Raw genomic sequence first — 11,822 nt, 5'->3', positions numbered from 1 at the left:
AGATTAAATGATTTAAATCTGATTGTCTTTGATTCCTGATGATTTTTGAGGATGTAAACAATCATGATTTGATTATTGTCATTCGATAAACTTAATTGTCGCAATTAAGTTTTTACTCTCAACCTTTTTTTTTGGGCTTCGCTCTTGTTGTTAATTGTTTGATTCGTGATTTAATTTAATAGTAACAGGAAATGTGATTTCTTATTGTTCCGGTTAATTGTTACCCTGATTTGTGTCTTTGCAATTTTATCCTTGACAATTTAAAATTACAACCATTTTGAATAATAAACAATTAGATTGATTGAAATAGATTTGTAATTGTTGATCACCAACCAATGACATTTGACAATCACTAATTATTAGCTAATTGTAGGTAAGTTAATTAACTTTACTGTTTCTGGTTTGATTGATTAAGGTGATTTCCTTTGAAGGTTATCGGTTAATTGTAACAATTAAGAGCATAGGAAAAGTTTTAAAAGATGAAATTAAAGTTAGAAACTTTTCCTAAGAATTAATTTTAATCACAATTTATTTTTAAATTTGACCTTTGAAAGTTTTAATTATTTGAGGTCAAATTAAGATCTTGAAATAGTTGAAATCAGAATAAATTTAATCAATAACACAATTTATATCATTTCAAGATCGGACGATTTAATTACGGAAGTTAATTAATAATTGTACTGATAATTGGATCATAATTATCACAATTAAAAGCAAAATCGTTCAATTGTCTTATAATGTATTAATCAATTTAACATCAACCGGATTAAATATCGTTGATCAATTAATAACATGTAATTAGTGAATCAGTCTCGATTTTAATCTGATTTAATTTAGTAAAACAATTAAATAATCATCAATTGACCTAAAATGATTGAAAGGTCAATCAAAATCAATTAGATATTTCAAATTATCATTAATCTACCTATTGAGGAAACGAAAGGGATTAATTAAGGTGCTTATTAATTAGCTACCAATGGAAATTAATCTTAATTGTCAAAGAAAATGTTTAATTAATTGACCATCGTCTTGATCTGTTCTGTTAACGATAATTGGAAAACTTTCATTTTCCTCAATCATTTGATTTACGATGATTCCAATGATTATTATTGGTTTTAATTGTTGTCGATGTTATGATTGATTATCAATCGAATGCATTTCTATCATTCCTTCAATCGTATCGGGAATCTCTTTGTCTTTCGTCTCTGGTAAAAATGACGCAGCCGAAGCGCCGACCACTCCCATTAGCGCAAACAGGCCAAAAGTTAATTTAAGACTTGTAACTGCAGTCTAATTGGATTAAATGAACAGAACAGAATTAGATTCAATTGAATTAAATTAGTAACTTATGGTAAAAGTATGTAAACAATTGGATCAGTTGTTGAGCCTTGAGTTTATACAATGTATCAAATAGATTTGAATTGAACTAAAACAGGACTCAGAATTAATTGGATCATGAAAATGTGATAGTTGGAAAGACTAATTGAGTAATTAGTTGATTTCTTACCAATTGAGCTAAAAATGGAGCTGAAATGGAGGCGATTCGTGAGGCCAGAGAACAGGTTCCCACACCGAAATGCCGAATGTTGGTTGGAAAAAGTTCTGATGTGTAAACATAGAGTAAAATGTAGATACCAGAGGAGAAAAATTTACCCGAGGCGATTAGAATCATTCGAGGAATAATATATTTGTGAGATTCGACGACGGCGATGGAAGCACAGAGAAGAACTGAAGTTGCCAAGAACATGGTGATTAACATGGACTTTCGTTTGAATGAGTCGATCTTCCAGGTCATGAAGGCGTTCGCTGCGACACTTGCCGTTAATATGATCGCATTGTTGACGAAAACATTACCCGAAAGATCAAGAGTACTGTAGACTAATCCCCAACCGATGAAAGCGCGAAGAAACCAGATAATGTAAAGAGCGAAGCAAAATTTTGAGGTATGAGGTGAACGAAGAAGATCAAATAGTCCCATTGTTTTTGTCGTTGTCTTTTCGACTACAAGATAATCTCTCAGTTTGTCCAATTTACGATTAAATCGCTCATCGTTTTCAAAATTTTCTTCCGGATCTTCAACTTTAGCCTTCTTTGAATAGAAACGTAAAGTTTGCTCCGCTTTATCAATGTGACCAGCGACAAACTGCCATCGAGCTGATTCAGGAATCACCGTTACAATGCCGATGCTTAACAGCTGGAAGATCATAGTTCCCATGTAAATGTATTTAAACTTCATCACATTATAAGTGACAATCATCATGACATATTCACCAATATACCAAACCCATTCGTAGCTGACAGAGACTCGACCTCTTAACCTTGGACCAACACTTTCCAAAACTAGAAATCGAACTTGTTAGAATGAACTTTTTTTTCGTAAATTTATAGTTCGAACTCAATTGTGTTGATACTCACGAAGAATGAGTGAAGCGAGGAAGCGACCATAACCTCCAATGCCATGGAAAACACGGATAACGATGAAAGAGTAAACATTGGGCGAAAGGATCAAACCGAGGGAACAAACGACTTCCAATAGAATACAGAACAAAATGGCCAATTTACGGCCGAATCTGTCGGAAATATAACCGACCAACAATCCAGAGACCAAGTAACCAAATTGATAAGCCGAAAGAACCACAGATCGAAGCCAGTAACGTTCACAAACAAGATTCCACTGTTAACAGAAGCAAATTTAATATTCGACTGGTCATTAAAATCGACTTACCTCTTTAGCGACCGTTGTCCTCGTAATGTTGTGGTGCCAAGATGAACACTTAGTTAATTGAGCGAATGAGCATTTGTCAGCAGCAATATTGATCTATTATGAAATTTCAACGACAATTAACAAGGACCGTTAATCCGAATGCAGCGAAATAAATTGCGAGTTAACCGGTTCTTTCTTTTAATCCTGACAGAGATTAAAAGATCTAATCACTTACCTCTGATCCATCAGATTCGACGCAAATAATGTCACTTTTAATCGCATAGAAAAAAAGACTCGCATTGTTATACGGAGAAGCGCAATAAATAATCGAGAGGAGCAGAAAAAGGCGCTTTTGGAGCGGACCCCAAGACCCAATTAGGTCGGAAATGTGTTCGACCCTCTCTTGACTTATACTCGGACGATGAATTGATTTAATTGCTGGTTGATTAGTTGATCTTTTACTTTCACTTGTATTCGCCATAATTTAATTTTCGCTGTATCACAAATTAAACGGAGACAAATAATAAGCAGCGAATTAGGAAAATACAATTGGAAGCAACAATTTGATTCTCCATCTTCAATCTCACTTTCAACTCTCTCCCTCCAAATAAATTGTTTGTTGTCAATGAGATTTAGGTTCCAACAATTAGAGGGTCTAGTTAATTCTGTTGGTTACATAGACTAACAATTTATCAATGGCGTTGATAATTGAAGTTGATTTGATTGAGATGAATGATCAAATAAGCCTTGGATTACTAGTTCGCTTTAATCAAGACAAAATTTTAAATTAAATTTTCACTCAACAATTAAAGAGCAGAATCGATCCAATTTAAAAGACTAACCATGAACAGGGTTAAAGAATTACAAATTTATGGGTTTATTTGATAATCTTTTTCATTGCTTTCAAGTTACAATAATCATCTTAATTGGTTTGATTGTTAATCATTTACAATGAATTGTGAGGGGGAAAAGTCAATTGTTTATATTTAGAAGCATTTAATCATTTATCAAATGGACAAAATAATAATCTAGAAAATTGAATTAAAGTTAATTATTGATTGCGGTGGTTAATTATTGTCATTCTTAAACATTCATAACAAATAAATTATAATAGTAGCATATATAATATACATATTTATATGATGTATATAGATTTGTCTTTTTTTTGTGATAATTGTTAATTATTTTATAGTTATTATTGAAATATATATTTATATATTAATTGTTAGATATGACAATTAGATTTTAGTTTTATGAACACAAGTAATTAAACGGAATGGAGTTGAAATTGTTTTGCTAGAACTCGTTGTTTGATGTATACTTATTTCAACAATAAGTTGGATGTCTAAACAAAACTTCATAATCAATGTTAACTGGTTGATTGTTATGATTAATTGTATTGTTAGATTCGTAACCAGTTAGGCAAACGTTTTGATTTTCTTGTCCTTGTTGTTGTTGTTGCACTAGCATATTGAACGCTTGAACTGGTGGATTATGTTGAGAAACCATTCGACTAGTGACCATTTCAAGTGTCAATGGATCCAATTGGATTGGATTTGTATTAATAGTAACATTGTTAGAGGCATTACTAATAGTCGTCGTTTGATTATTGGGACACTCGTTGACAATAGACTGGTCTGGATCTTCATTGGTTCCAGTATTTACTCCAGTTTTACGTTTACGGGTTCGATTAGGAACTGGACCATTGTCACGTTTATGAAGCTCCATATGCTTTTTGAGGGGCGATAATTGAATGAAAGCGGCCTCACATCCAGGGTATGGACACTTTCTTGGCTTCTCACCTAAAGTTGATACAAAAATCATTAATTACTTTTCTGTTTTATCCTTGAAAGGAGGTTTACCTGTGTGAGTGAATCGATGATTTTTAATATGATCTTTACGAGCGAACCATTTATCGCAACCTGGATAATCACATTTAAATGGCTTCTCTCCGGTATGAGTCCTTTTATGCTCCTTTTGATGGCGACTTGTTGAAAATGCTTTACCACAACCAGGCCAATCACACGGGTAATTACGTTCGCCTGATTAGAAAAAAATGAAAAAAATTTGAATTATTGTTAACAAATGTAAATCAGACTGAATTAACTTTTTTTTAAAGATTAAAAATGAATTTAACTGCAGCGGACAAGAAGAATGAATTAACTCACCTGTATGTTTACGTTGATGTCGAGTTAATTTACTCTTGGTTATACATCGATAATCGCAACCAGGCCAATCACAAACTCTTGGTTTCTCTCCTGTGATACAATAAATAAGAAAATTTTAGTAAGTTGAAAAGAGCCTGAAAACTTGTAAATAAACAAACTCACCGGTGTGGGTCATATGGTGACAATCTCGATCATGTTTGGCTTTAAATTCACGTTCACAATAATCGCATTTAAATTTACCATCTTTAGTTTTTTCGGCTGGTTGTCTTTTAGTCGTTTGTATGGCGATGGTTCTTTTAGCACCAAGTTTATCGATTTTTGTGGCTGATTTTTTCTTTGATGACTTAGTTTCAATCACAGGCTTTTGTCGAATTATAGCAACAACGATCTTTTTAACTGTCTCAGGCGCTTTGATACGATAGTTTGCACGTTTTCGAATTGGTCTTGGAGATTTGATGGGGGATGTACTTGCATCTTCAGTCGTTTTAACAGAATCTTGAGCCTTTCCACTTTTCTTATTAGCATCTAAAGAATTGGTCTCTTGAGTCGATTCAGTAGTAGTATTTTTTTCAATCGAATTTGAAGTTAATTCTTTTGATGGACTATTAGTTTGTTGCGAAGTTTCATTAGTAGATGTCGAAATAGAAGTAGTTAAGGATACATTAGTAGGAGCGGTGGTACTTGATGTTGGACTCAAATTCGCATTTAAAGTCGGCATCGAAGTTGAAACGTTAACGTTGTTTGATTGGATAAGCGTCGTTACTACACAATTGGTTTCATTTGCAAGGAAAGATGAACTTGTGCCTTGATTAACTGAATTTAGATTATTATTATTATTACTATTATTGGTAATGTTAATCGAGTTATCCATTGGAATTTGACTTGCGGCACATGCATCGGCAAGGAGATCATCTAAATTCGGTAAATGGTTCATGCTTTGATCGGAGGGTTTAGTGATTACATTTGGTTCCTTCATGCAAGATGAATTTGCTAATGGTTGTGCACCTAAAGGTCGTGTAGTGTTTGACATATTTTGATTTAAATCGACAGTTTCTGGTACATAAGTATAACCAGGCCAACCATTGACATCTTGGTTAAATTGATGACTTACTCCATGTACAGTGGCCGGTGAAACGTCACATGTAACCAAAATGGAGCTCAATTTATCAGCAACTGCCATACATTGAACATTTTGATTGGAATTGACATACATCATGTTGTTTGTAACATGGTTATTATTATTATTGTGATGGATATGATTAGAATCAGGCATTTGTACCTGATTGTTTGGTACTGATTCACGAATTATATTATTGGAAACTGTTTGGTAAACTGGATATTCAAATGGAGTGGATATATTATTACTAATTACCGCATCACCGTTACAAGCTTCATTGGTTTTATTTACTTGGTTAACCTGAGATTTATCTGTTAAAACAAATTACAAGAAAATGTTTATTAAAACTTATGTAACATGAATACTTGTTAAATTAAAATTACCTGGGGGTTTACTATCAGGAAGTATTTTATGAATTTTCCTCATGTGTAAGTTTAATGGAGATTTTTGAGTGAAAGCGGATTCACATCCAGGAAATGTACATTTGTAAGGCTTTTCACCTGTGGAAAGATGGAGACGAACTTTTAAAAGCTAATTCGAATAGAGAAAAAGAAAAATCTAATGTTACCTGTATGTGTATATCGGTGATGCTTTAGATCATCTCGACGGAAAAATCTCGATGAACAACCAGGCCAAGTACATTTATGAGGTTTCTCTCCTGAATGGCGTAACTTGTGGAGCTTAAGGTCCTTCCAATAAGTGAATCTTCGCCCGCATTCACTGTGAGGGCAAACATAAGGCTTTTCACCAGTGTGAATTCTCATATGACGAACTCGAGCATTGGAGGCAGAAAAAGCGGCAGAACAACCAGGCCATGTGCATGCAAAGGGCTTTTCCCCAGTATGGCGACGTTGATGGTATACTAACTCGCTATAATGATCATAAACTTTATCACATTTGTCACAGAAGAAAAGTTGACACTTGGATGATCGAGCTTTTATATTTTTAGCTTTGATACGACGACGAGCAGCTCTAAGGGAAGGCCTTCGAATTACTTGTTGAGTAACAACTACAGGACGTTTGGCTATTGATGTGGATGTGGATGCGTCAGTACCTTTTGATTTAACGGTTTTCTTAGTTGAAGTAGAAGTGCTTGTGGTTAAAGTCTTGGAGGCTTTTTTAACAGGAGATTTAGTGGTCGATGAGTTACTACTAGTTGACGGTTTTGATGATCTTAAAACTCTATTGGAGTCTCGCGATTGTACATCTAATGTTAACGCGGCATTGATCCTAGCTTGCCTCATGGGAAGAGTCCTGAACAATTATGGAGATAATTTAAACATTGATTATTTTATCAACAACAAGAACCAAAATGAAAGAAGGGAAAAAATCAAAGTGAAAACAAAACCATCTTATCAAATTGAGACTCACCTTAAGGGCTGCTTAGCAGTAATTTCCTTTTCCTTTTCCTTCTTGACTTTACCTTCATTTGACTCAACAACCTCTTCGTCGGAATTGGTCATTTTTGAGAAGAAAATTAATTTAATTAGAGGGAAAACAATCAAATTGGAAATTAAGTTAAATGTAAATAGATTCACTTAAAGCTCAGCACATGATCAGCAGACGATCGATTAAAATCGATTTGGAGAAAAAAGAAAATCGATTTTCTTAAGAAATCGAAATCAAAAGGGATCATTAATTAGGAAAAATTCACAAGGTTAATGAAACCATTAGTTAATTACCAGTTGATTTTAATCTCAATTTTAATGGTCTTGCTTAGGTTTTATTGCTTTTGTAATGATTTTGTATCAAAATAATTGTCTTTGGTTAATCATTGGTAGCGGACAATTTAAAGTGATACAAATCAAAGTTATCGTAATTTGATTAATCTCAACGTAATAGATACAATTGGTAATTTGAATTGATTAATGTACATAAAATAACTATTAACAAAAATTAGTTAGTTAAAACTTTGTATTTATCTAGAGTGTGAAGGAGTCACAGGGAACAAAAAATTTCGTTGATTAGTTACTCTTTTTGTGAACAATTAATAGTCTTTGTAATTGTAATTGGCTATTGAATTGACACAAAAATATTAGCAAAAAAATGAGACTAGAAAAGCTAAAATTGGTTAGAATTGTAAGACAAATTGTGGCGAATTATGTTTTTGTTGCGAATAATAAAAAAACGGCAATTAAATTATTTAGTTGAAATCACAGTTTTGTCCTTATTGTCAGTGACAAAGTACTTTCTTATTTGTCTCCAAAAAAGAAAGGTCAATATGGTGTGAGGGCCAACTCTTAGGTAAGAGGCTGAGACTCCTTTGTAGAATCCAAGTGGTCCTTCGGTTTGCATTATTTTACGAAAACAATCAGATATTCCGGTATAAAGAAGACCTTTTCTGGTTATTTTGTCAACAGGTTGATTATACATGCGAGTTGACACAACGTCAAAAGGTGTCATCATGCAAACAACCGCTGTTCCGGAAAAGATAGCGGAAGAAATGGTGTTTAGAATTGATTCACTTGGAAAAGGTGAATATTTATCGAAAATGACTCGTGCATTGGTGAAAGTTGTTAATTGTGCAGATGAACCAATAGTAACACGTAACATTTGGGCAGACGAACCTCTCCATAGACCAGTAATTCCTTGATTTTTAAAAGTTTTAATAAAAGCATCGGTAAAAGACTGGTGTGAATGCTGATGGCCTACAGCAATTGATGAATTAGCTTGAGCTTGAAGCTGGGTTTTAATTAAATAGAAGGGAGATCCAAGAGCAGCTCCAGTTGCTCCAGATAAAGCACCGGAGATAACAGTTAACCCAAAAACGAGTTCACCTTTAGAATTACGAGTAAGCCCAAGATTATCAATAGATTGGAAAACACCAAGACGAACACCATTCATAAAGAATTGATACCAAAGAGCAGGAACCAAACCTTTTTGTAAGGCCAAAACACCTTCTGTTTTACCGATCACATAAAAAGCATGGAAAACATTCTTATAATGTTTAGTGTATTGTCCCCGAGAACGTAATTCACCTTGTAATTGGATACGAGTTTTAATAACTTCCAATGGATTAGTTACCAAACCAGCTCCACATGCAGCTAATCCACCAAGAAGTAACTCCTTTGGATCAGCCATTGGCCACAACGAAAAAAAACCAGATTCTAACCAAAAAGTAAACCAAAAAAGAACAGCAGAAAAAGGGGCAGAAAAGATACCAAATAAGATGAATTACATGAAACAAGGAGAGAAGAAAAAGAGATAGAAAAGAACCAAGAAATAACGAAATAAACAAAAGAACAGATTCTTAACGATAATTAATCAACAATAGAATAATTGAGAAAAAATAACCAAATTAAAAAAGAGAAAAAGTAAACATCAACAACTTGGTTCATGGTGGAAAAAAATTGTTCTAATTTCTGCTTGAGATGATAAATGTCATGATTTCATCTAGAATGCAAACATAACCGATTTTCACCAAGTTTCAATTTGTATAATTCATCGGATTGATTTGAATTGCGATTAACAGAATGATTATCTTTGAATCAACTTGTTCTCATCTTGAAAAGACAAACAATGTTGTTACTCTTGGTAACAAGTGATGGAAGTTAAATGGATCAACCTGATTGGTTAACTGAGAAGAGAAAAAAAAAGTTCAACCAATAAGAAGAACTGATCAGGGAAAGAGTTGAGGGGAAAAAGAGAAAAAGCAAACTATTTAAAGAGACCAAAAGCATCTCCATGTTTCCGCTTCCCTTCATTCATCTCATCGTTTGTGTTGCGTTCATTTGGTTTACTTTTACGTTAATTTTTTTCTTATTTTTTTCATTTCTTAATTAGTTTAATTTAAATTAATTTACTGTCATCATGGGTAAGGAAAAGACTCATATTAACATTGTCGTTATCGGTCACGTCGATTCTGGTAAATCAACGACTACCGGACATTTGATCTACAAATGTGGTGGTATCGATAAACGAACAATTGAAAAATTCGAGAAAGAAGCCGCTGAGGTAATTATCTATTGTTTCTTAATCTATTTATGATAATGGTCATTCTTTTGTTTTCTTTGGTGTCAGTTGTCATCTTTTTTTCGTTCTTTGTCTTATTCTTTTTTTTTGATTACGTTGACTCTTCGGTCTCTCTTTCTCTTTCTTTCTCTTTGTTTTCTCCTTGGTCTTTAATCTTGCTCTTTATCTCTGTCTATTTCACTTGTTCTCTTTCGACTTTTCTTTCGCTCTTTTTCTGTTATCTCTTTTCTAATTCTCCCCTTTCTGTTAACTTCTTTCCACCATGATGGAATTCAATATTACACGTGTCGCTCGTTCCTTTCTTGGAACAAGAGCAAAAATGGAAACTGTTTTAATTTATCAAATCTTTTTTTTTAAATTTATTTTTTTAGATGGGCAAAGGTTCTTTCAAATATGCTTGGGTATTGGATAAATTAAAGGCCGAAAGAGAGCGAGGTATTACCATTGATATTACCTTATGGAAATTCGAGACTCCCAAATATTATGTAACCGTTATTGATGCTCCTGGTCACAGAGATTTCATCAAGAACATGATTACTGGTACTTCTCAAGCTGATTGTGCTGTATTGATTTGTGCTGCTGGTGTGGGTGAATTTGAAGCTGGTATCTCGAAGAATGGTCAAACCCGAGAACATGCTTTATTGGCTTATACTTTGGGTGTGAAACAAATGATCATTGGTGTAAACAAGATGGACTCATCTGAGCCAAAATATTCTCAAGCTCGATTTGAGGAAATCTCAAAGGAAGTGAGTAGTTACATCAAGAAGATTGGTTACAATCCAGTTACTGTACCATTTGTACCCATTTCCGGATGGAATGGTGACAACATGATTGAACCCTCACCAAACATGCCTTGGTACAAGGGATGGTCAATCGAGAAGAAGGGAACCAAATTGGAAGGTAAAACACTTTTGCAAGCTTTGGATGCTATGGATCCACCTTCACGACCAGTGACAAGGCACTTCGTCTTCCACTTCAAGATGTTTACAAAATTGGTGGTATTGGTACTGTACCGGTTGGTCGAGTTGAAACTGGTACCATTAAGCCAGGTATGATTGTTACATTTGCACCGGTTAACTTGACAACTGAAGTAAAATCAGTTGAGATGCACCACGAATCATTGACTGAAGCTGTTCCCGTGACAATGTTGGTTTCAACGTTAAGAACGTTTCGGTTAAAGAATTGAGACGAGGTTATGTGGCTGGAGATTCTAAGAACAATCCACCTCAAGCAACGGAAGAGTTTGCTGCTCAGGTTATTGTTCTAAACCATCCTGGTCAAATCTCTAATGGTTACACTCCAGTTTTGGACTGTCACACTGCTCACATTGCTTGCAAATTCAAGGAGATCAAGGAAAGATTGACAGACGAAGTGGTAAAAGTTGGAAGATAATCCGAAATCAATTAAATCTGGTGATGCTGCTATCGTTGATTTGGTACCAAGTAAGCCAATGTGTGTCGAAACATTCACTGACTTTCCTCCATTAGGACGTTTTGCTGTTCGTGATATGCGACAAACTGTTGCCGTTGGTGTCATTAAAAGTGTCAAAGCCAAGGATCTTTCAGCAGGAAAAGTTACCAAAGCCGCTGAAAAGGCAGCCAAGAAGAAATAACCTCATGCCTCTGATTAAATTTTCTTTTTCTTCAATTTAATATCAATAATTACTAAACAAAAATCAACATCAACATTGAAACAAAAAATATTAATACAAAAACATGATATGAAACAAAAAACATCTACCAACACTGAGCTTTTCACCTCCTTTTAATCGGAGTCTCAATGAGCCTATCTAAATTTAAATTTTTATCCTCTGATTAAAACTTTTAGGTCAAAAAAAAGGTGCGTCTCAAGTTCATTTCAT

General features: G+C 34.1%; 3 protein-coding genes and 1 pseudogene across 3 annotated transcripts; 1 reads left to right on the top strand and 3 right to left on the bottom strand.

Moving 5' to 3' along the window:
* Positions 1-616: 616 nt before the first annotated feature.
* On the bottom strand, positions 617-3,554 carry LOC128396890 (organic cation transporter protein-like). The gene is made up of 5 exons (XM_053357543.1): positions 2,940-3,554; positions 2,726-2,818; positions 2,416-2,674; positions 1,508-2,340; positions 617-1,290 (listed from the first exon to the last, which is right to left on the bottom strand). Exons 1-5 carry the CDS (start codon positions 3,183-3,185, stop codon positions 1,132-1,134), a joined length of 1,590 nt encoding a protein of 529 aa, XP_053213518.1. The 5' UTR covers positions 3,186-3,554; the 3' UTR covers positions 617-1,131.
* A 129-nt stretch (positions 3,555-3,683) lies between these two features.
* LOC128396888 (zinc finger protein 236-like) lies at positions 3,684-7,560 on the bottom strand. The gene is made up of 7 exons (XM_053357541.1): positions 7,361-7,560; positions 6,558-7,243; positions 6,373-6,489; positions 5,035-6,300; positions 4,873-4,962; positions 4,567-4,746; positions 3,684-4,506 (listed from the first exon to the last, which is right to left on the bottom strand). Exons 1-7 carry the CDS (start codon positions 7,450-7,452, stop codon positions 4,031-4,033), a joined length of 2,907 nt encoding a protein of 968 aa, XP_053213516.1. The 5' UTR covers positions 7,453-7,560; the 3' UTR covers positions 3,684-4,030.
* Positions 7,561-7,659: 99 nt separating this feature from the next.
* On the bottom strand, positions 7,660-9,500 carry LOC128396899 (solute carrier family 25 member 35-like). The gene has a single exon (XM_053357549.1). The coding sequence runs from the start codon at positions 9,068-9,070 to the stop codon at positions 8,129-8,131; it is 942 nt and encodes a 313-aa protein (XP_053213524.1). The 5' UTR covers positions 9,071-9,500; the 3' UTR covers positions 7,660-8,128.
* A 170-nt stretch (positions 9,501-9,670) lies between these two features.
* On the top strand, positions 9,671-11,799 carry LOC128396897 (elongation factor 1-alpha-like; annotated as a pseudogene).
* Positions 11,800-11,822: the final 23 nt, after the last annotated feature.

This window comes from Panonychus citri, unplaced genomic scaffold (genome assembly GCF_014898815.1).
Source record: "Panonychus citri isolate SS breed McGregor unplaced genomic scaffold, ASM1489881v1 Contig00028, whole genome shotgun sequence".
In the NCBI taxonomy this organism is placed as follows: Eukaryota; Metazoa; Arthropoda; class Arachnida; order Trombidiformes; family Tetranychidae; genus Panonychus; species Panonychus citri.
Note: the sequence above shows the minus strand (reverse complement) of the source record. Positions and strands in the feature narration are given on the sequence as shown.